General features: G+C 44.8%; 1 protein-coding gene across 2 annotated transcripts in view; it reads right to left on the bottom strand.

Annotated features, from left to right (window-relative positions):
• EP300 (E1A binding protein p300) overlaps window positions 1-23,065 on the bottom strand; it is a 91,499-nt gene that overhangs the window by 28,265 nt on the left and 40,169 nt on the right. The window contains exons 3-11 of one of the 2 annotated variants that reach the window (XM_007502570.3): window positions 16,290-16,466; window positions 14,270-14,531; window positions 9,215-9,328; window positions 7,605-7,841; window positions 5,371-5,464; window positions 4,837-4,974; window positions 3,957-4,074; window positions 3,370-3,544; window positions 287-364 (exon numbers count right to left, since the gene is read on the bottom strand). In XM_007502570.3, the coding sequence (XP_007502632.1) occupies window positions 287-364; window positions 3,370-3,544; window positions 3,957-4,074; window positions 4,837-4,974; window positions 5,371-5,464; window positions 7,605-7,841; window positions 9,215-9,328; window positions 14,270-14,531; window positions 16,290-16,466 (1,393 nt within the window). The remainder of the gene's footprint in view (window positions 1-286; window positions 365-3,369; window positions 3,545-3,956; window positions 4,075-4,836; window positions 4,975-5,370; window positions 5,465-7,604; window positions 7,842-9,214; window positions 9,329-14,269; window positions 14,532-16,289; window positions 16,467-23,065) is intronic. The other variant, XM_007502571.3, reaches the window with a different exon arrangement.

Here is a 23,065-nt window from a genome sequence, read left to right as displayed (position 1 = left end):
ATCACCGAGTTCCTTTTCTAGGCACAGCTATCCATTCTGCCTTTAATTAAATAATTAAGGAAATGGGTTTGTGAGCTAATATTTGAGAGGTGGTTGAGATATGATTGGAAAACAAACAATTCTGGGTTTTGGCAACATGTCTAAATGGTACTTCATTCAGTCATGATCCTTTGGTTTTTCTTTGGAAGAGTAGTTTCTATCAGGATGTGAACAGATCAGAGGTAGAAGGAACCTGGATCTTTAAAACTACTTTGTGTCCAGACTGGATCCCCTTTTGACCACATACCTGCTTGTGGAGGCATGCGAGTCATCATCTGGTTTGGTACATTGGCACGGATCATGGCTGGGTCTGGCAAAGGACCATCTGGGGAAAAAGAGAAGAAACTCTCAATCAGAAAAACATCTCCCTTCAAAAAAGAAAAACCAAGAACATTTGCGAGAGAATAAGCTGGTCTCTAGGAGCTCTATTAGTACTAAAATCTTTGATCCCATGAGATGTTCAATATAAAAGACATTTGATTGCAGTCCAAGTAAAAGCTGTTTCCTGAAACTAGCCCAGTCACTTCCTCCAACTGAATATATACGCTATTAAGGATAATTATAGTACTGTCTATAATATATACATGTATATATGCGTAAAATATGACAAATTAACATTTATTTTTCAATTGTCGGTCACTTGTTCAGTTGTTTTTCAGTCATGTCTGACATTTCGTGACTCCATTTGGGGTTTTCTTGGCAAAGATTCTAGAACAGTTTGCCATTTCCTTTTCCAGCTCATTTTACAGATGAGGAAATTGTGGCGAATAGTTAAGCCCAGAGTTATAGAGCTAGGAAGTATGAGTCTGGATTTGAACTCGGGTCCTTCCTGACTCCAGGCATGATGCTCTATCCATTGAACCACTTAGTGTGCCCCCCCCACCCCCCACCCCCGTTCTGAAATGGCAGTGGTGGGATCAACATCCAGTTGAAATACTTAGAAAATGATATTTGTTGGATAAATGTAATCGCATACATTCTATTCTAATCAAAAGGTCGATCTCAATATAGGAGGTTTAGACACCTAGTGGATATTAATAACATGTAAACCAATATAACTAAACTGATGGATAAAGTAAGACACATTCAATCATGGAAAACGCAAGGAAATTTCCCCTCCAATGAAGGAATCTTTCTCATCAACATCTGGTGTCTCAGCTTGGAAATACTGTCTTGTGAGAGCCAGTGCTTTCACCATCTTACCTCTCCCCCTGAAAAGAACTAGTACTTTGCCTGTATTTCTACTTAGCATTGGTTCCACTGCAGAAGGTCGAGGCAAGTACTTGCCCAGGGCCACACAGCTACAAAATTTGGACCCGGAACTCTCCCAACTCCAGGCCTGGCTCTTCATCCACTGAGCCACATCGCTGCTGCCCCTGGTACTTTGTTTCTAAACATTCTATCTTCCAGGATACTGACACGGTGCTATCATTTCTCTGGAACTGGGCACATTCAAAATGAAGCTCAGAATTAGGGAGGATGTGGCCCTGGATGATTTCTAAGGGATTACATTTGTCCCTACCCGACTCCTCTATAGGCTACTAATTCTGATTTGAATACCCTTATTTTTATATTAACTGCCGTTAAAGCAAAGCACTCCTAACCAGAGCACAGTGTTTCATGACACCTTTTGCAGGCAGAGGCAGGAATGGATTTTTACATTTCTTTTAAGTAATAAAATTGTATTTTCAAATGATAAAAACATTAACAAAAAACAAGCAATAAAAACCCCAAACCCGCTTGTGGCTCAGACAAAAAAGAGGGGGCCGGAGTTAGTTGGCCAACAAATGGTCTAAGTCTGAGTTCATGTTTTCATTTATGCAGGTAAAACGGATTCATGCCAGGCTCATCACCTCTGCCAATCGAGAATCCACATTCCAAGAGGTTTATCATGGCGGCATGATTGGGGAGCTGCCTCTAACATGGGGTCAGACAGCTTTGTGGTCTTTTTTATCCAGACCTCCTATTAACTGGCATTCTGATGGTTCACCAGCAAAAAATCAATGTCATTCTGCTCAAACCATTCTTCCACATTTTGTCCACAAAGTTGTGTGAGCCTATGCTAATGGGCAAACAAACCCACAACTCTCAATGCTCACAAACACAAGCGGTCAATTCACATCTTCATTCATTAGGTCACGCCCCCCAAGTCCAATCACCATCCTCCTTCTCAACACTGAACCCCTTCCAGCACACACACTGGGTCAAACCTGGAAAAGGAGGGCCACCGGAACTGTTGACTCTGCTCTCGTGGCTAATTCCCATTGCCCCCCCCCCCCCCCCCCCCCCGTATGTCTCCTCCCACTCAGATCTCTGGATTGTCTGCCCGCTCCTCAGGCTACACACTTCCATCTCTCCCTCTGCTGCCTTTATGTAATCCCTGGTCTCTGTGCCCTCGGCTGGAGCCTGGCCGTGAGGGCATTTGCTCAGAGCTCCCTCTATCTCCTCCTTCCTTCCCTCCAGTGTCTCCTGAAAAGACCTGCATAAGCAATTCCAAGCGACTCCATCCGCTGTACCCACTCTCTCACTCAGCGACTCTTCTCCCAAACACCATCTCTGACCTCCTGTCCCCGCTAGCATCTTGGGGCCGCTTGGGCTCGTGGCAAACTCCGGAGAGCTCACATGAGCAGTCTGCGTCTCCACTTCGCGTGCCTTCAGCTTCTCTACGGTCTGACCTCTTTTGCTGAAAGCTTTCTCCAGCTTCATGGCTCTCCTCTTCCTGTTTGAGCCCTCCTCAGGCACCTGATGACCCCGAGTGTCTCACACAGCTCCATCTCGGGCCATCCCGCGCTCTACATCATTTCGCTGGGGAGCTCCGTCAGCTTCCAGGGATGCACGTGGTATCTATCAACCTCTCTAGAGCTGGAAGGCTTCCGTCTGACCGTGCACATTTCCCAATGACACCACGCCGACACCCAAGCTGGCAACCTAGATGCAGTGTAATTACTTACACTCTCACCCCAGCATCCAAACTGCTCAAGGCCCTCTGAGTTTTCCTCTCTAAAATCTCATCCACACACTCTCTTCTCTCCTTATCCTGCCTCAGTCTTTCTGCTGACTAAAGTCGTGCATCTCCATCGATGTCCTGGATTACAGTGAAGCTGACCTCCACAGAAGCCTTCTACAATTCTTTACAGCACATGTCAGGGCGCTCTGACTCACCCAGTCCATGGACTGCCATCACCGAGTGTCTTCTTGGAGCTGCTAAAAGCACACACTAACTCCAAATTCCAGGATACCATTGTTAATGCTCCCCAGAAGCAAGAAAACTTCATAGCCGTTGGTCCCTGGATCCCCAGAAACCCAAAGAGCCCCCCGGATGGCACTTACTGGCAGCCATTGTGGGCGGCGGGGGACCCAGGCTGGGCCCCTGGCCCATTGAAGGTGGAGCCAGGCCTGGCCCAGTCGGCATCAGGTTCTGTTTCTGGAGCCTGGTTCGCCGCTTCTCTTCGAGTTCTTTCTGGATTTTATAGATCTTCTCAGCCAGGAGGTGGTAGTACTCAGCCTTTTTTACCATTTAAGAGAGAAAGCGAATGTTACTCGTTCCCAATACAGAAACAAAAAACCAATGAAAGATAGAGCAATCAGATTTTTCTAGATAGGCTGGCCCAAACTAAGGGGAGAAGAGTTAACCTAGGTAAGTAACTTCAGAGCAATTTTCCCATCAAAATAGTGGCCCTCTGGTTCTTCACTCTTAAAAGCTTTATGACGTGGATAGTAGTCCTTAAACTTGGTGCTTTGAAAAGCAGATCCCTCCTCCACGGGGGATTAGAGGACCTGAAAACAAACCACACTGCTAACAGAAGATGCATCTGGGTCTATAGTCTATGCTAATGCAGTGAAGGAACTACCAAGGCACCCCCACCAACACCTAGAACCTCATCAGGGCCTCAAGGAGAAGGCTAGAAGAGACTCACTCGACTGTTTGCAGACTCATACATATCCCCCTCCACTTTCCGCGCATAGGCAACCAGGTTCTCCATCCTTCTATCTTTTAGCGCAGCAGGATCTGGAGTCGGGAATATGGCTTGGACACTGAGAGCAGAAATGTGAAAAAGAGTTGTTAAGTCTTTTCAGTCGAATCAGACTCTTCACGACCACATTTGGGGGTTTCTTAGCAAAGACACTGGAGTGGACACTGCTAGGTGGCTTGGTGGATTGAGAGCAAGGCCTAGAGACAAGAGGTCCAGGGTAAAATCTGGCTTTGGATACTTCCTAGCTATGTGACTCTTGGAAAGTCACTTAACCCCAACTGACTAGCCTTTACTGCTCTTTAGGCTCGGAACAAATACTTAATGTTTATTCTACGACAGAAAGTGAGGGTTACAGATACTGGAATGATTTGCCATTTTTTTCTCCCATTTCATTTTAGAGATGAGGAAACAAGCAAACAGGGATTAAAAGACTTGCCCTGGGCCACACAGCTAAAAAGGGTTGGAGGCCAAACTCCAGGCCCAAGGCTCATTCTACCATACCACCTAGCTGCTGGAAACACAAAGAGTACACAGGTATAAATTAATCCACTGTTTAAGATCTACATGGTAGGACATGATTCTTCCCATTTGTTCTACTGACACTGAACACTTTTGAGGTATATGAAATGGGAAGAGATGAGGGAGGTGCTTAAAGAGGGTTTTTTTCTGAGTCCCCAGAGGCATAAATAACAAAAACGGAGTTAGATAATGGGTTATGGTGAGGAGCAAAGAAAACAACAAGACAAAACAACAGAAGAATGTAAAGACCAAGGGAGAAACTGCCCAGGGGAGAAAGAGGAAGCAGACATGCTCACCAACTTACAGTTTATGGACAAGATGATTACGGAGATCCTGAGTAATATCTTCGTGCCACTGTTTCCGAATTCCAGCACTAGCTGGCGGGGTTGCTGCTGGCAAAGCCCCCAGGTTGGCAACACCGGCACTTTCATTTATCATTGGGCTTTTAAAAAGGAATTGATAAAATCATTTACACCAAGAATAAGGAATAGGAAAAGCCACTATTTAAGACAAAGAGCTCTCCCGGTGATTCGATAGGTGGGCCTTCTCTTCTTTCTAAAGCTATGCTTTCCCAAAGTTTAGAAAATAAATGGGGGCAGGTTTATTTCTGAATGCTACAGCAGGGCTACTTATACTACCCAGCTAAACACAGGTATCCCCAGTAGTAAGCTTTGTAGTCCAAGTCTTTGGGTAAATAACTCCTAATCGAATTGAATCACTGCTTTCGACAGGTACCGGTTGCTTCAAATCAAAGGAGCTCCTCAGGGGAATTAATAATAGAATCAAGCAACTCTTTTTACCAAGTATCAGAAACAGACCATCAGACAAAATGACTTACTTTTGAGAATTCATGGTTGAATGTATCATGGTGTCAGAGAGAAGACTAGATGGTTGGACCCCTACACCTCCATTTACACCCATAGGACTGGCACCTGGAAAATGACAAACAAAATAATTTAAATAATGCTTTGGGAATCTCCACACTAAACTATCTGTCCTATGGTTAAAACTATGTAATGCTCAAAATCTAATAGAAACACTACCATCGAGGTATTGCACTAAAACACAATTTGTCCAATTTTCACTATTTCTTGTGATGCAGATACACTGCGTATTAGCTGTTCCCTAGTTGTCCATCTAATCCTTCTCTTAACACATGGGCAGAGCTTGCTTGCTTGCTTCCAGGAAGCTTGTTGGTTTATGCAGCCACCATCCCTTCAAAGAACAGCCATGTTCTGCTGGCCCACAATCCAGCACTGGTCACTGGAAATATCTGTGAATAATGATCACACTGCCCCCTCCTTAAACCTAGTTTTGTTCTCTGATGATAGAAGGAGTGGGGTAAAAGGTTTAGTAAAATAAATAGATGGACACAAGAAGGGACTCATTCCCTTCTGTTTCACCATAAACAGTCCCTGATATCCACTCAAAAGAGCCTTTCCAAAGCCAGCCAGCAGCTCACGGTGATAAACAGTAGGAGTGAACCTTTGGTTTAACTAAAACTTGCCATAAACAGGAAGAATCCAAGAGGAAAGAAAATTCAGTAAAAACTCAAAGGAATAAGAAGTTTGCTAACAGAAAGCCATTTCTCCATGGTAAGATTTCAAGGTTGATCACCACCATCAGAAATTTCTACTAACATTTTATATCCATAATATTTCTGACCCATTATATAAACCTCTTGGCTGCCTAGGTACTATCTCCATTGAAGGGTGGATAAGGAAACTGAGGCTTATATAGTAACAGCTTTAATTGAGCGCAGGCAGGCTGGCCCGTCATTTCCTGACCTCATCTTGCTTATTCTTTCTCTAGGAAAGCTGTAGAGGATGCTGCTCACTGGTTTCTGGCCCATAATGTGTGTGCTCCAGAGATCCATTCTCCCAACCTATTACCAAGTATCTGCTCAAGTGTTTCTGTGCACAAAACATGAAAAAATCCCTCCATGTGAAGAGCCTGCATTATAATCAGGGGAGCAGCAACAAGGAGCTAGGAAACTCCATGGAGAGGCTATGAGCAGTTGGTGATGCAGGCAAAGCTCCCTGCAGAAGCAGTCCATTCCAATGTTGTGCCCCTTTGCAGGGAACTGAGATCCAAGTAAAAATGACCAGGTGGCTGACAGGTAAAGGACCTAAGAAGACGGGGTGTGCTAAGAAGTGTGTGGAAAAGGGAGCCCAAGCATCTGGAGCAGCGTGCTCACGCTCACAGAGGGCCACGAAAGATGAGAGGGAAGGGAAGGACGTGGCAGCTTAACTGTTCATCCCTGAAGAGATGGCCTGCTGAACACTGGTTTAGCTGCCTGTAGGCAGCAAGGTCTACTCTGAATCATTAAACGAATCACAAGGGAAGACGCTGACTCTCTTCAAAGGCGACTACTTATGAAAAAAAGAACATAGTGGACAATCACAAAGAACAAGGCTGACTCCAAAGGAGAGATGTGAGAAGGCCGACTCCTTGGGAAAGGCAGGAAGGTCAAGGCTGTGGTGGAGAGCACACATTTTCATAGGATTTTTTGACATTGAACTTTTAACTTAAAATACTATGCTATATGAGATAAGCTCTCTGGCAATGGAAAGAAGGATAATTAGAAGAAAAATTTTGGTGATGTAAAAAAAATTATCAATAAAAATTAATTTTAAAAATATAGCATCATGGGGAAGCTAGGTGCCTCAGTGGAGAGAGAATCAGGCCTCAAGGTAGGAGGTCCTGGGTTCAAATTTGACCTCAACAAGACACTTCCAAGCTATGGAACTGAGGAAGTCACTTAACCTCAATTGTCTAGCCTTTATTGACCTAAGACAGAAGGGTTAAAAAGAATTTCTTTTAAATATACATATACAGCACCAAGTATCTTATTCCAAGAAAGAACCAACGAGGACCTCAGACAATCTAATGCCCCAATCTCTGCGCCCCATCTGTATTGATGTAAGGATGCCTGACTTGACTATACATGACTTGGCAGGAACCATACCAATGCCCAGGAGGTGCTTACACACAGACAGGTGTACCAGGGTACAAAGAAAGCACTGAAAAGGCTATGGGTGGGGGTGGTGTCGCGCACATGCACCAACTTACTCATGGCATTCAGGGGACGCATGCCCTGGGCTGGCTGCCCTGGCTGCTGATTCTTCACCGGAGCTTGTGGCTGGGTCTGCATCTGGTTTCCTTGATAGGTTAGGCCGAGAGCTGCGTACGCCCGCTCTATGGAGCTGGGATCAATCTGACTGGGAGGGTTTAGGCTGGGGGTAGTTTGCTGACCCACCCCTACAGAACCAGCATTTCCAAGACCCACTGAAGCGCCAGTCAATATTGCTGGGGAAGAAGTAGAACATGTTAAAATATCAAAAGAAATAACATCCAGGCTAAATAAATAGCCAGTCTATTCCACTTTTAACTCCTTCAAGAGGAACAAAAAAATGTGCCAACCCTCCCTCCCCAAAAAAAAGCAGCATGAAGAGAGGGTGGATCACTAATGAACTGATGAAGGATAAGAAGAGAAATTGGCCTCTGGTTACAGGCCCAAATGACTCTTACCAGCAGAGCACATTTAACAAGTGACTAGGACCCTTATGCTTTATGGTTGCCAAATGAGAGGGGTGTGTGTGTGTGTGTGTGTGTGTGTGTGTGTGTGTGTGTGTGTGAGTGTGTGAGAGAGAGCGAGAGAGAGAAGGGGGGAGCAAGAGAGAGAGAGAGAGAGAGAGAGGGAGAGGGAGAGGGAGAGAGGGAGGAGAGAAAGAGGGAGAGAGAGAGAAAGAGGGAGAGAGAGAGAAAGAAAGAGAGAGAGAAAAAGAAAGAAAGAAAGAAAGAAAGAAAGAAAGAAAGAAAGAAAGAAAGAAAGAAAGAAAGAAAGAAAGAAAGAAAGAAAGAAAGAAAGAAAGAAAGAAAGAAAGAAAGAAAGAAAGAAAGAAAGAAAGAAAGAAAGAAAGAAAGAAAGAGAGAAAGAAAGAGAGAAAGAAAGAGAGAGAGAGAGAGAGAAAGAAAGAAAGAAAGAAAGAAAGAAAGAAAGAAAGAAAGAAAGAAAGAAAGAAAGAAAAACATAAATGTGATAGTGATAGCAAGAGATCTACCACTTGACTATATTTTAAAATGGTCAAAGGCCTTCTAAACCCTGACCTCTTATGAATGAATAACACAACAAACAATACCATGAGCACCCATGGGGATTTGGAAGCAAATCTACAGAGTAAGCAGGATAATTTTTAAAATTAGCTTGGTTTGGAAGGGACAAAATGATTTGATGTTTTTTGCCTCAGATCTTAAATAAATGTCAACCGAAAACAAAAATATTCTGTAACTCAAAGCTAGATTTACCAGGATTTGGACGTCTCATACCAGGTAGCAGGAGTAAACAAACCCTTGGTGGATGTAAAATTTAAATGTTTAAAAAGATATTTTATCTTGTTCAACAGCTCATTCTGTATTTTCCAATTTTACAGAACTTTTAACCATGGGAAAACACAAGGATTCTGAATTTTATTTCTTCGTGTGAGCCTCTTTCTGGCGCCACTTTGGAGAGCTCCAAAATATAGAAGTGGATAGCTGAAACCTAGGAATGAAGACACCTTCCTTTCTTCAACCGCATACAAGAGCTCACAATTCAACATCTGGCCTCCTGAATTCCAAAGGAAGAGTTCACCAAAAACGGTATATAGTAACGAACAAAAGCAATGAGACTGATGGCTTACATTGTTGGTTTCTTTTATCCCCAGCATTTTTGAGGGGCAAACACACAGGACAGTCATGCCTCGTGCAATTCTTCCAGTGTGAGATGATTTGTCTTGAAGAAGCACAATGTGCCACTAAAGGGAAAAAGGGGGAAGGGGGGAAGATTTTGTTTTTAAATAAAAAATGTCTCCTGGTTTTTTGTATATAAGTAAGCACAGTTCGTGTCAAGCAATATGGTAACTCATCGTGTCTATAATAAGGGTATGTGTCATCTACTCTACAAATATCCAAATCCTGTAACCAGTTTGGGCCATTGTACCAATGAGATTCCAAACAATCCTGGCTCCACCACCTCCCAAGGGACTCGGTCACACTTGATTTTCTTCTCTAGCCAAGGAGAAGCAAAAACTGGAAGGAAGAGAAGTTCAAGGGCTCCTTTGGTTCCTTGTACTCCAAGGGCAGCATTAGGCCAAAAGCCCGTTGGCCTGGCTGTCAGGACTTCCTATTGCAGGTCTGATTGGGTGAACCTTACAGAAAAGTAGAAGGGGGGGAGGGGGAGCCCCCACAGGTGCTCCAGGTGGTTGTCAGATCAAAACGTCTTTCAGCAGTGGTGAACAGTGCTCTAGGGATGAGCCCTTATAGGAGGCTTTCCAGGGCCTCAGCCTTCAGGTCTCAACTTTCTTCTCCCACCCTCATCTTTCTGTATTCACACTCAGGACATTACCTCAAATGTTCTCCTTCAGGCTGGACACATGCCCCCACCTTCTCTCCCTTTCTCCATCCTTTATGGAGCCTGCAAACTGTTGTTCTAAAATAACAGACGTCTCTGATACAGAGCTCAACGCTCTGGCTGGACCTCCATCACTAATACTTTCCCTGTAGCTAATTGAGGGTCTCACTTCTAATCATACCATTTCCTTAAGAGCCAAAAGAAGTCACATTTCTTGTAATTCCAGTACACACTAACAGTTAGCCGGCTTTGGCGTGCTCTCTCTTCAAAAGCTAGGCCAGAAAGGTGCCTTATTTCTTAAGGGGACACATTTTACACAAACCCCTTTCTAACAGAGCCAATACACATCACTGAAACATTTGGACCAAACAAGAATCCAGATTGCTGCTGCCTCCCCTATTTATTCTCCAAAAGGTAGAAGAAGTGATGAAGGGAACTGCTATTCCGACCCTGATTTTGACCAGTAAGAAATGATTACTCCAGAAAGACGGAGCCTGCTGCCCTCCTAGATCTGGTGAGCAGAGAGTTCAGACAAAGGAACGTGAGGACTCTCTTCCTTAAACATCAAAGAGGAAATGCGGGGACTTGGCTAAAGATGCAGGAAACAGAACCACCGTCTCCAAAATCGCCATCTGGCCAAGCCAAAATGATGAACCTCTGTCAGCCTGCAAAGCTGTTTCCAAGGTGCACTACTGGGCACTGGTTCTGGGTCTCCAATGGGGCAATGGCACATTGTGGGGCTTTCATAAAAAAGGGGGGATTTAGGTGATGAGAGTGCCAAAGAATGGTATCCACACTGACCACTTGGGTAAAGGAGAAAGGAGGAAATGGAGAAGGGAAAGAGCAGGAGCGAGGAATGTGAAGAGGAAGAGCTGAGAACAAGAGGAACAGGCAATAGCATTCCATGTAATCTGCCTTCTTTGGCCTCATTCTGGAGGGGGCGGGGGGAGCACCTGGATTCACCAGTGAGAATTCACAGGGAGAGCTGTTTGGCTTACAGACAACAAGGGCCTCTGAAGGTTCTCGGGCATGGCAGGGGATGAACCAGAGGGCCCTTAAAATTCTCACAATCCCAAAGCCATGGAGTACAACAAAGCACTACCCCTGTTAAAAACAAAATGGAATGCTTTCTGGCTCTGCCCTTTTTACTTCTCACCCCTAAGCCTAGTACTCAGTGCTCAAACTGGGGGGTCGGTGTGTGGGTGCTGTCAGGTGGCCAAGGCAATGCATGTGGCCCTGGGGTGCTTTTTACCACCTTTCTCTGGAGACATAGAAGTTGTATCTCCATCCAAGCCTTGGAGGCCATCCCTTCTCACCTACCAAGAAGGTCTGTCAAATCCTCTTTTGCTGGTTTCTTATTGCTTCCAAGCATGGCCAGGTCTCAAATGCCCCCCACCAGGAAGAGCCTCCTCATTCCCCATCCAACAAACAAAGACTGTTTTCTCCTCAGTTTGCTCACAACACGTGCCAGCTGATAACTACTTCCTCCCTTTGTCATTCTATTTCTAGCCCTAAGTCAAGAAGGCCTTGAGTGCCAAGCAAATGCACATCAAAAGCCTGGGCCTACCTTCTTCTCTAACCTCTCTCCAAGGAGGTAAGGCCCTGAGCAACAGGTCCTCACCACAATTTCGGTTGAGACATCCCAAAGGCATCTCAAATTCATTTTATGATGACCCATTTCCAACTTCCCAATTGAGTACTCCCTAAGATGTCACCCTCCCCCGTACCCAACCAGTCTCCAAGCCTTGTCCTCCCTGGCCTCTACCAAACTACTCTGCAGTCTACATTCCCATCAAAGATCTGCAGTGGCCCCTTGGCGTATGCCAGTGGTCTGGAGAAAGAGAAGGGGAGGAGAGCAGGGCCTGGCTCCCTGCTCCCCTCCAGGCTTCTACGGGCTCCTGTCACTCGCTGTGGCCACAGGACTCTCTTGGGCCGTGGGCAGCACGTGTCGGGCTCCCCTGAGCTGTCCCAGCCTTTCTCACCAGAGGAGGTCTCCTGAAAGCAGTCGCTCTATTTTTCTCTACTCATGAGGCACAAACAGGAACCGTAAGCACTAAATAAATGAGAGGGCTACTTGGGACAGCCCAGAAGAGCAGAGGAAGGTGACATTCTCAAAATGTATCGCTGTCCTCATGAACAAGACCAAAAAGCAGGTCACCAGAATTCTGGATAAGCAGAACCAAAGGGAGCTAAGGACAAGAGTAAGGTCTCTAGCGGAGGAACATGTTTAGCAATGAGGTGGCTAAAAGAGCAGCTCAAGTACATCAGAGAAGTGCAAGTGGCACGCTGTGGGGCTCCAAAAGGGAGAGACAGCAATGACCAAGCTGAAGCTAGAGAAAAGGCTCTCCAGTTACTAGGAAGCAATACTAGAATGTCAAGAGATTTACTCCCTCTCATTCTGTAAAGAGGATAAATATGCCTTTGGAAATGAAGCTGGCACCAGGCACTAAGGGGACAAGTAACTGGGACTCAGGAAGCAAAGGCTCAACTCTGGGCATGGTCTTAAAGGCTAGTGTACACCAGGTGAGCAGAAGAAAGCTTAAGCCCCCCCCCCCCCCCCGAAATTAGCTAAGCTAGTGAAATGAGAATTAAAAAAGCAGGAGGGCAGCCAGGTGGCTCAGTGGATAAACAGCCAGGCCTGGAGATGGATGGACCCGGGTTCAAATCTGGCGGCAGACACTCCTAGCTGTGTGACTATGGGCACCTCACTTAAACCCAAATGCTTAGCCCTTTTACCACGCTTCTGTCTTAGAACCAACTCTATCAATTTGGAGACAGAAAATACAGGTAGAAAACAGAAATAAAACCCATCAGCACTAGATCTGAGAAATGTAGATGGATTGCAAATACGGAAAATAATTGAATTCTGGTGAACTGAAAAATCAGCAAGTCAACAGTATGATAACACCAAAGCCAAAAAGAATATCGCCAACATAGGCTATAACACCAATTTAATACTCCTCTTCAGGAACAGCCATCCACCATTCTACAGAGCAGGAATCTGAGGCCTGTGGAGGTAACGGATCTACCCCAAGTGGCAGAATTGAGGCCACAAGGTTCCTAGTCTCCTCTGTCCTCTTAGCACCACACCTGAAGTCTGGTCCTTGCTTCTGGACGCTGGAGATTGGGGTGGGGGGCGCAATCCAGGAGGGTGACCAGGATGGTGGTCTGGTTTATCTGGGTTCTGAGTGGTTTTGCTTTGTCTAACAAAAAACGCTGGGGTCTGCTGGAAAGCTCACTGGTGAGCAGCCGTCTATCATGTCTTTGGCCTCAGATGGCTCATGACTCCCCCATAAAACAAGGGAGTGGAAGCAGAGGTTCTGAGGGTCCTTCCAAGTATGAATCCTATAAACTCTGAGCCACTGGTGCCCTGAGGTCTCCAGAGACAATTTCAACTGCAGGCTGGATGTCAACTCTGCCGGGGAGCCCCCGGTTCAGTATGAACGAGCTGGTCTAAATCGGAGGTCTCCTTTAATTGCCCAATCCGTGCGACTTAGCAGCCGCAGCACTGCAAACACCAAACTACAAGCCGATCACTGACTAGTGCTCTGGATGCCCCAAGCAAGAGGTAAAGAAAAAGAACGAAGGCGGCCAGCTAGCCGTTCCGCTCGTGACGGGCAGACGGGATTTCTTGACAAATGGACACGTCCAACGTGGATGTGCAACAGTCCCATTCTGTAGCTTTCTGAACAGAAAGCCAGAGCGCTCCAGGCACTAGCATGGGGAAATACTCTTGGCCACGGGGTTCTCTGAAAGCGAGGCGCTTCATTCAAAGAGGAGCGCAGCACCTGGAGCGTGTCAATCCCCCTGCGGACAGTGTCAACTACAGACATGCTCTTCACACGAGTCGGCAATCAGAACGTGGCTTCTAACACGGACGCGGTCCAACCACAGGCCCCACGGTCTCCCCCCGTGCTTTGCGGTGTGCCCATTAGCCCCCTCGCGGTCCCCACAGAAGCGGGGCAGGAAGTCATGGAGGCCACATTTAGACAGCCCAGAGATTATGGAAAGGACGACACCTCACAGCGGTCTAGCTCAACGTCACTACAGCAAAGTGACCGACTCCCAGCTCCCTCCAGCCCTCCCCGAATGGCATCCTTTCGTAACTGCTCACTACCCACTTTCTCCTGGGTCTCCCTGGAAAACGCCGCCCTCCGCCCGGCCCTCACTAATTCCATCTGGATCTAGGTTCCCCTTCTCGAATGACCCCAAATACAGCAGGCCAGTGTAGGTGCTGAAAACCCAAGGAGGAGATGCTCGGTCGTCAACGTGGCCTTGAACCCCACCTGCCCTACTCTACTCTCTCGATTCCTCTGGCTAGCACCTGAGCGCCCACTCTACTCACCCTGGCAGGACTTGCCAGCCTGGCAATGTGTCATGTGGTTGAGGACATTCTTCATTGTGCGACAGTGGGGAAGGTTACACTGGCGCACTTCCCCGTTGGCTTGCTCACGCCGCTGACACTTGTGGGCATGCAAGAGAAGAACAAGTTGCTGTTGAATGAGCTTCCTCTTCTCAGGATCAGCTGTGGGGGGTCCAGAACCCATCCCCTGGGGTGCAGAGGGCACCATGCCAGGTGGCTGAACTTGAGGGGCCTGCTGCTGGCCCTTAGAGAGACAAGAGCAGGAGTGGAGTTAGTGTCCGTTCCTTGCATGGATCCCCCTAGTTTGCTAACCCTAGTGTTGGGATGATGGCACCTTCTGGGCCCTCACTCAATAGGTTCCCTACTTTAAAAGGTAAGGGGATTTCTAGGATGTTGTGGATGAAAAGTGACCCGCTAGGACTTGTCTGACAAACTACACTAAAATGGGGCTCTCTGAGGCTAAGGACAATCGTATGGGTAAGAAAGCAAAAGCAAACGGAGGTGCTGATTTTCTTCCTAGGCTACACAATTTCACCAGAGTGGGATTCCCAAAAACCCTTACGGATACTCTGCTATGGGAATGAGAGCCTCCGTGTTTCTTGAAAGTAAACTGTTTGGGTGTACTTTGGGAAGCAGGCACACTCTATAATACATCTGAACAGTTTCATGGTTAGGTTCAGGTTAACAGCAGAAGAGATCAAGAGGCCAATCAAGAGTTCCTGACACCCTCTAACCCTGGAGTGCCCCCTGGAGGGGATGGATGGAGAACCCGAAAGGTTGAGGGCTGCTGAATTTACATGACAATGGGCTCAAAGATCAGTTAAGTGTAAGTCAGTCTACTACTCTGTGCAGGTACTGGGGATGCCAAAAAAGGGCAAATAATGATGATGATGATGATGATGACAATAATAATAAAAATGGTCCCTGCTCCCAGGGGCTCACACCCTAATCGGGAAGGCAGATAGGCCCAAATGAGGCCCCGACAATGAAAAGTCAGACCTAAGGCCACACAGTTAATTAGTTAGCAGAGCCAGAACCAAGCCCCCAGGCTCACAGCTGCAGTCCAGTCCCACTTCTGTCCAAGAGTCTCTTTGTCCTATTAGGCAGGCTTCTATAATGTAAATCCATGGAGGTAGAAAGAAGGCAGAATACTCTCACGTTTGAACCCTGACACACTTACACGGGCACAAAGAATAATTATAGTGTAAAAAAACCAAGCCAACCACACCAAACCAAACCACAGACAGACATTAAGAGTTGGGAACTCTTCCTTAGAGCAACTTATCCCATAAGACAAGGGGGAGAAATGGCACCTATTGGGCAGACATCACTGGACCTAGGAGAGGACAGCCTAGGTGGTTAGCAAGGGAGAGCCAATGTGGTGAGATGGCAAAAGAGAGATCTGGGGTCAAACCCTGACACTTACTAGCCAGATGATCACAGGCTCTGAGAGCCTCAGCTCAGCTGTAAAATGGTGAAAATAGCACTTGTAATACTTGCTTCATAGGTTGAGGGAGCGGGGAGAGGAGGAAGAGGAAGAAGAGGAGGAGGAGGAGGAGGAGGAGATATTTTATAAACCTTAAATTATATATAAAATGGGAGCTGCTACTATCATCTTGCCTTTATTCCTGTAGATATTAACAGAATATAGCATTATTTACTGATTGAACCTGGTATCAAGGCAAGACCCTTGAGGAACAAGGGAGAGGGAGAAGACATGATTATCCCTTCCTAATCCCCCCCCACCCCCAATGTGCCCACCCCCACCCCCATCCTGGCTCTGGGACACAGCACCGCGAGTATGTTTGAAGACAGAAGGAAAAGGCAGAGAAAGGCAAGCTCTGTAGAGTTACACACAATTCAACTTCAGACAGTGGAACAGGGATGTCTGGGGAAAGGAGAGAAGAGCATCCATTTCCACCCCCCAACCACAAAGTTCCAGCCTCTGGAGAGATGACACAGCAAAAACCTTAATCCCAAATTCTCAAAGAACATTACCTACCATGTTAGACATTCCTGCTCCAGGAACTGGCTTTTTGTCCATTGAAAACTGGGGCAAGCTATTGGGTATTCCAGCCTTGTTTTGCATCTGGGGTCCAAGTCCACCGGCTCCAATCTGTTGAGCAGAGTTCTGACTATATGGTGGCCCATAAGGATTGGGATTGTTCATTATTCCCATCTAATAATGACAAAACAGAGATGTACAATTTAAATCAGCACATATCCAGGGTTAAATAACCATTTATCTTTTCTAGAAAATTCTTGATGAATAAAGGCATTTAAGAATGGAAATGGCACTTCTGTTCACCTAAATGGCTGTGATATACACCAAAAGAACTAGACACTAAGATACAAAGGATTTGCAATACTTCTGAAAGAGTTACAAGCCAGAGATTTCAAAACAAAATACTATAAAATAGAAAATGATTAAGGGGAAAAATTAATAGGCCCATCCATAATTTCAAGGTATCTCTTGGGCCTTGGAAGACACGCGGGCTTCACATCGAAAGGGCCATCTTCAAAGGGCTTATGTATATAAATCATTGCCTGTCGTTTCCAACGCTATGATAACCCGTCCACTTGTCTAACATTTCTAGGGCCTGGTGGCTCTTTCAGAAAGCAAAGCTTCAATCATTCCAGTTCCAACTCATTTCTGTGAAGTCTCTGAGCACTGTAAACTTCACATCTGATGATTACCGTACAATGAAGGAAAAGATTCAGCTCAGAAGCTATGAGGCACCTTCAGGTGAGCAACTTCAAGTCTGGTACTATTTATAGGCGCTTGGCCGTGTCCACCTGACTCACAGATAAAACAAGAAAAAAATACACCCTGCTTGCCCCCTCAGGGGAATGAAGAAGGCCTAGGTGCTTGCAGCAAATAACAAGTAAAGAAAAGCACCAAAAGGGCTTTAAAGAACGCTGAATGTCAATCAAGAGACAGTGGGGGTGTGTGTGCGTGTGTGCCTCAAGTGGATTGAGAGCAGCCAGGTCTAAATCCTGGGTTTAAATCTGACCTCAGAAACTTTCTAGCTGGGTGACCCTGGGCAGGTGACAACAACCCCATTGCCTACCTCTTACTACTCTTCCTCCTTGGAACCAATACACAGTAGTGATATTAGAAGGTAAGGATAAGGAGAAAAAAATGAAGATGACTTCTTTTACAATTTGTTTTTCTGCTCTCATTTGTCTCGAGAGATCTGGGATCAACCTTGGCAGATGTTCCAATGCTCCCTGAACCCAATATTTACCCTAAAGTACTGTATAGAAGGGGAGCTACTTCTGCCTTTTATTTCTTCCTGTAGCTATAAATGCACTAGAACATAATTTATCAGTGTAAGTGTAACCTGGTACCTGAAAGCCTTGAGGAACCCCAAGTCTTTATCATCATGATTACACTACTATGTAATACTGTTGGGATGAAGATGGGCACCCAGAATCATAGCGTTGTAAACACTGTCTTCTTGTTCAGTGTGCAGGGAGTAACTTACAGGGTTGATGTATAAGGCCAAGGAAAAGATCTCAAAGATTCAAGCAAGGAGAAAGGAGGTTCAGAAGCTTCATCAAGAAACTATTTAGGGACTCCATAGCCCACAATCCCAAAGACACAGCTGGAGTCTTGCCAAGGCCCAGTTTGTATCTGAGACCTGCTGGACAGGCAAATGGTGACAAGTCTATGTCTGACTTGATTGTCCTGCTCTCACCAAAAATAGAAAAGGAAGAGGGCCCTCACTAAAAAAGAACCAAAGCCCACACATGTACTGACTGCCATTTCTCGACGTGAGGAACGGTCCTTCCCTTCTGATGTGTCTGTTCTTCAAGTGCCAAGGAGGCAAAATGAGCATGTTCTACTATCTCAAAAGGGGCTGAGGGTGGGGGGAGAGGTGATCGAAGCAGTAATATAAATACAAAACATGCCAATAAATATCTACTGAAAGAAGGTTGAAATCTAAATATTATGGCAAGTAAAACAAGGATGCCCATTATCACGGCTATTATTTAACATTGTACTAGAAACACTAGCAGTAGCAATTAGAGAAGAAAAAGAAATTGAAGGTATTAAAATTGGCAATGAGTCACTTTTGGCAGATGATATGATGGTTTACTTAAGGAATCCTAGAGAATCAACCAAAAAGTTACTCAAAATAATCAACAACTTTAGCAAAGTTGCCGGATACAAAATAAACCCACATAAATCATCAGCATTTCTATATATCTCCAACCTATTTCAGCAGGTAGAATTAGAAAGAGAAATTCCATTTAAAGTCACCCTAGATAATATAAAATACTTAGGAATCTATCTGCTGAGACAAACACAGGAACTATATGAACACAACTACAAAACACTCTCCACACAATTAAAACTAGATCTAAACAGTTGGAAAACATTGATTGCTCATGGGTGGGAAAAGCTAACATAATAAAAATGACCATCCTACCCAAACTTATCTATCTATTTAGTGCCATACCCATTGAACTACCAAAAAACTTCTTTACTGAATTAGAAAAAACCATAACTAAGTTCACTTGGAAGAACAAAAGATCAAGGATATCCAGGGAAATAATGAAAAAAATACAAAGGAAGGGGGTCTTGCAGTCCCAGATCTCAAACTATACTATAAAGCAGTGGTTATCAAAACAATTTGGTATTGGCTAAGAGACAGAAAGGAGGGTCAGTGGAATAGACTTGGGGAAAGTGACCTCTGCAAGACAGTCTATGACAAACCCAAAGATCCCAGCTTTTGGGACAAAAATCCACTATTTGACAAAAACTGCTGGGAAAATTGGAAGACAGTGTGGGAGAGACTAGGTTTGGATCAACACCTCACACCCCACACCAAGATAAACTCAGAATGGGTGAATGACTTGAACATAAAAAAGGAAACTATAAGTAAATTAGGTGAACACAGAATAGTATATTTGTCAGACCTTTGGGAGGGGAAAGACTTTAAAACCAAGCAAAACTTAGAAAGAGTCACAAAATGTAAAATAAATAATTTCGACTACATCAAATTAAAAAGCTTTTGTACAAACAAAACCAACGTAACTAAAATCAGAAGGAAAACAACAAATTGGGAAAAAATCTTCATAGAAACCTCTGACAAAGGTTTAATTACTTAAATTTACAAAAAGTTAAATCAATTGTACAAAAAATCAAGCCATTAATTGATAAATGGGCAAGGGACATGAATAGGCAGTTCTCAGCCAAAGAAATCAAAACTATCAATAAGCACATGAAAAGGTGTTCTAAATGTCTTATAATCAGAGAGATGCAAATCAAAACAACTCTGAGGTATCACCTCACACCTAGCAGATTGGCCAACATGACAGCAAAGGAAAGTAATGAATGCTGGAGGGGATGTGGCAAAGTAGGGACATTAACACATTGCTGGTGGAGTTGTGAATTAATCCAACCATTCTGGAGAGCAATCTGGAACTCTGCCCAAAGGGCGCTAAAAGACTGTCTGCTCTTTGATCCAGCCACAGCACTGCTGGGTTTGTACCCCAAAGAGATAATAAGGAAAAAGACTTGTACAAGAACATTCATCGCGGGGCTCTTTGTGGTGGCCAAAAATTGGAAAACGAGGGGATGCCCTTCAATTGGGGAATGGCTGAACACATTGTGGTATCTGATGGGGATGGAATACTATTGGGCTGAAAGGAATAATGAAGTGGAGGGATTCCATGTGAACTGGAACGACCTCCAGGAAGTGATGCAGAGTGAAAGGAGCAGAACCAGGAGAACATCGTGCACAGAGACTGATACACTGTGGCACAATCGAAGGTAATGGACTTCTCCATTAGTGTCAATGCAGTGATCCTGAACAATCTGCAGGGATCTAAAAACCACTATTCACAAGCAGAGGACAAACTATGGGAGTAAAAACACTGAGGAAAAGCAACTGCCTGACTACAGGGTTGGAGGGATATGACTGAGGAGAGACTCTAAATGAACACTATAATGCAAATTCCAACAACAGGGAAATGGGTTCGAGTCAAGAACACATGTGATAACCAGTGGAATAGCACATTGGCTATGGGAGAGGTGGTGGGAGGGGGAGAGGGAAGAAAAGAAAATGATCTTTGTTTCCAATGAATAATGTTTGGAAATGACCAAATAAAAATTAAAAAAAAAAACAATAAATAAACAAACAAACAAATAAATAAATAAATATTATGGCAACTACACACTGAACTGCCATGCCAGGACCCCTGATATCCCAACCCAGCCATGAAGATCTTGGGAAAGGGAAGGAAGAGTCCGAGCTAGGCTGGCTTTCCACTGCATGAGACACTTTTTACGTTTAATCTATATCATCAACATTTTACACAATCATAATCTGAAGTCTGAACAATCCACAAAAAAAATCATTTGTAAATGTTCACAGTCTAGCCAGCAACCACTGTAAACAGTCTGATTTAAGTACTAGCCTCCCATTCCAGCTGATGCTAGTCTTACTGGGGTTATATGAATGATGAGCTTGTTGGAAGCTCCCCTAATAGTGAAGAAATGCAACCTTTGCTACAGGAAGCAAGGAGTGGAGCTTCAAGGAAATGAATTATTCAAAGTGGAGGAGTTTGTGCATAAAGAAATAATAGGAAGCAATTGAATTCTGAAGCCTAGAACCCCCCCCCCACAACCTGAGACAAGACCCCCAAACCTACCACAATGAGGTATGGTAAAAAGATGTCTAAAAAAAATTCAAGTACTTAAAAAGCCAAAGAAAGGATCACAGATTATTAGACAACCATGGATATGGTCTAGACTGGCATCTATGCCTGGATCTTTGTTTCTCTCCATTACAAAGGGGGAAGGATCCTCTTACTGGGTGCTTATGTGCTTGCCATCACACAATAGAGAAGAGCCCATTTAACTGAAAAATCAGCTTCCAGTCCTCCCTGGTCTCCTCCCAAAAATGTAGGGAAGAGGAACTGAAGGTCTCCACAGAGCATCTCCCAGAGGGAAGGAGCATCCTCTTTTCTCTTCCCTCTTCCTGGGACCCCCATGCTTGCTGGGAGGGAGTTTGTTCCTACTTGATTCCCTACTAAGTCTCTAGCAGAGATAATAAAATTCCATGTGAGCTTTCAGCTACAGAGCTGGGATGTCATTGCCTTTTTCACTTACTACAGGAGAAAGAGAAGAAAGAAGTTTTTCAATGCAAAAGCGGAAGGCTCCTGGGTCTGGAGAATACCTTCCCAACTTTAAAAATACTTCCAAGCATTTGCAACCCAAAGAGGAAGCGTCACACTCCAGGTGAGCAGGATCCTGAAAAGCTGTGAATCAACTACTTCTTTCTGATCTCCGGCTATCAAGGAGAATTCTACAATGAAAAAGAATCTCTTTGTCATGGTCCCCTGGCTTCTGACTCTTGGCCAACACTGGCTAACCTGGTCTATGAATGAGAACACCACCACCCTCCACATCCTCCCTAGTTCATAGTTTTGTGCTGATTGTGTGATTTTTTTAAAAGTTGTTTTAAAATAATTTTCATTTCAAAATATAGCCCCCTTGTGGCCAGCAAGCTATCCTCAGAAGTAGGATAGTAGATGCTAAGAAGGGAAGAGATGTTCTCCTCGGGGCCAAGACCGATCAAGGTATTCATAGAACATCTGGATGGGCCTTGGTTCGTGGTCACTGGATCCACTTTTCCTGTGTTCATGACTCTTTGGGCTAATGTTCTTTTACATCCATGGACTCTCATTTGTTCCCCTATGGCTCCCAAATCACAATGGAGCAATGGCTATCAACATGTGTCATTTAAAACTGCATCTCCCAATGGTGGATCTAACTAAGAGGCAATCCACCCTCATCTTTTATCACTCTGGACAGTATCCTAGGTAAGGGGGGAATTGCAAAGATTTGTAATTCTCTTCTGGTTGCTGACATGGGGCACTATATGTGTATTTATCATGTCACAAGTATTTGATGCCCAATTCCTGTCCCTTCTTGGTCTCCTCACTGCATTTCATCTACTTGTATAACACTTTATGAATGAACATATTTATCGTCATCTTTGGGGCCTGTGATTGGCTGGTTGAGGAGATCTCCACCAGCCAGTACTTATTGAAGAGCATCCTGCCCCCAGCATGAAATACTTTTTCCAGATCATACTATTTTAAATTGTCTTTTGATATTCTATAAAGTGAATATAGTTGGGGCTCATGACTGACTGCCTGAGCTGCCCCTCATTCAGGAGGTGGGGGGAGGCACGCATTTCAGCAGGTGTTTGACCACCGTGTGTGTGTGTGTGTGTGTGTGTGTGTGTGTGTGTGTGTGTGTGTGTGTCCTACTCTACACTCAACTGTCTGAATCTGAAGTCTAACTTTAGCCCCTTTGCTTGCTTTTTGGCCTACCCATTTATTTGTAGTATATAGCAAGCACTTAGCCCTCTAGAGGGCAAAGTTACAGTCCGGTCCAGTTACTGGAAAAAGCTAAAAAGTGAGGGTGCCTTCAGAATCACCCTTCCTCCTATCTCCCCAGAGCTCCACGGGCTCTGCAAAGCACTTTTATGAGAACAGTCTTGAATAGTTTGTTTAAATGCAGTCATTTTCAAAATGAACAAAAGGGAGTCAGTCAGGGAGGTTTTGCTGTAACTGGTAACTTTGGCTTAAATTGGTCCATTTCAATCAAGTGAGGCCTGGGATTAAGTCTTTATTTCTAAGCTCAGGGCTTAGCCCTCTGAGCACATCCCGCTGGCCCTCTAACCCAGTGTTAATGGAAAACACTCTGCTGTAGTTAAGACTCCACAGCCTATGTTCCCATTATAGATATCAACTCCC

This window comes from Monodelphis domestica, chromosome 5 (genome assembly GCF_027887165.1).
Source record: "Monodelphis domestica isolate mMonDom1 chromosome 5, mMonDom1.pri, whole genome shotgun sequence".
NCBI lineage: Eukaryota > Metazoa > Chordata > Mammalia > Didelphimorphia > Didelphidae > Monodelphis > Monodelphis domestica.
Note: the sequence above shows the minus strand (reverse complement) of the source record. Positions and strands in the feature narration are given on the sequence as shown.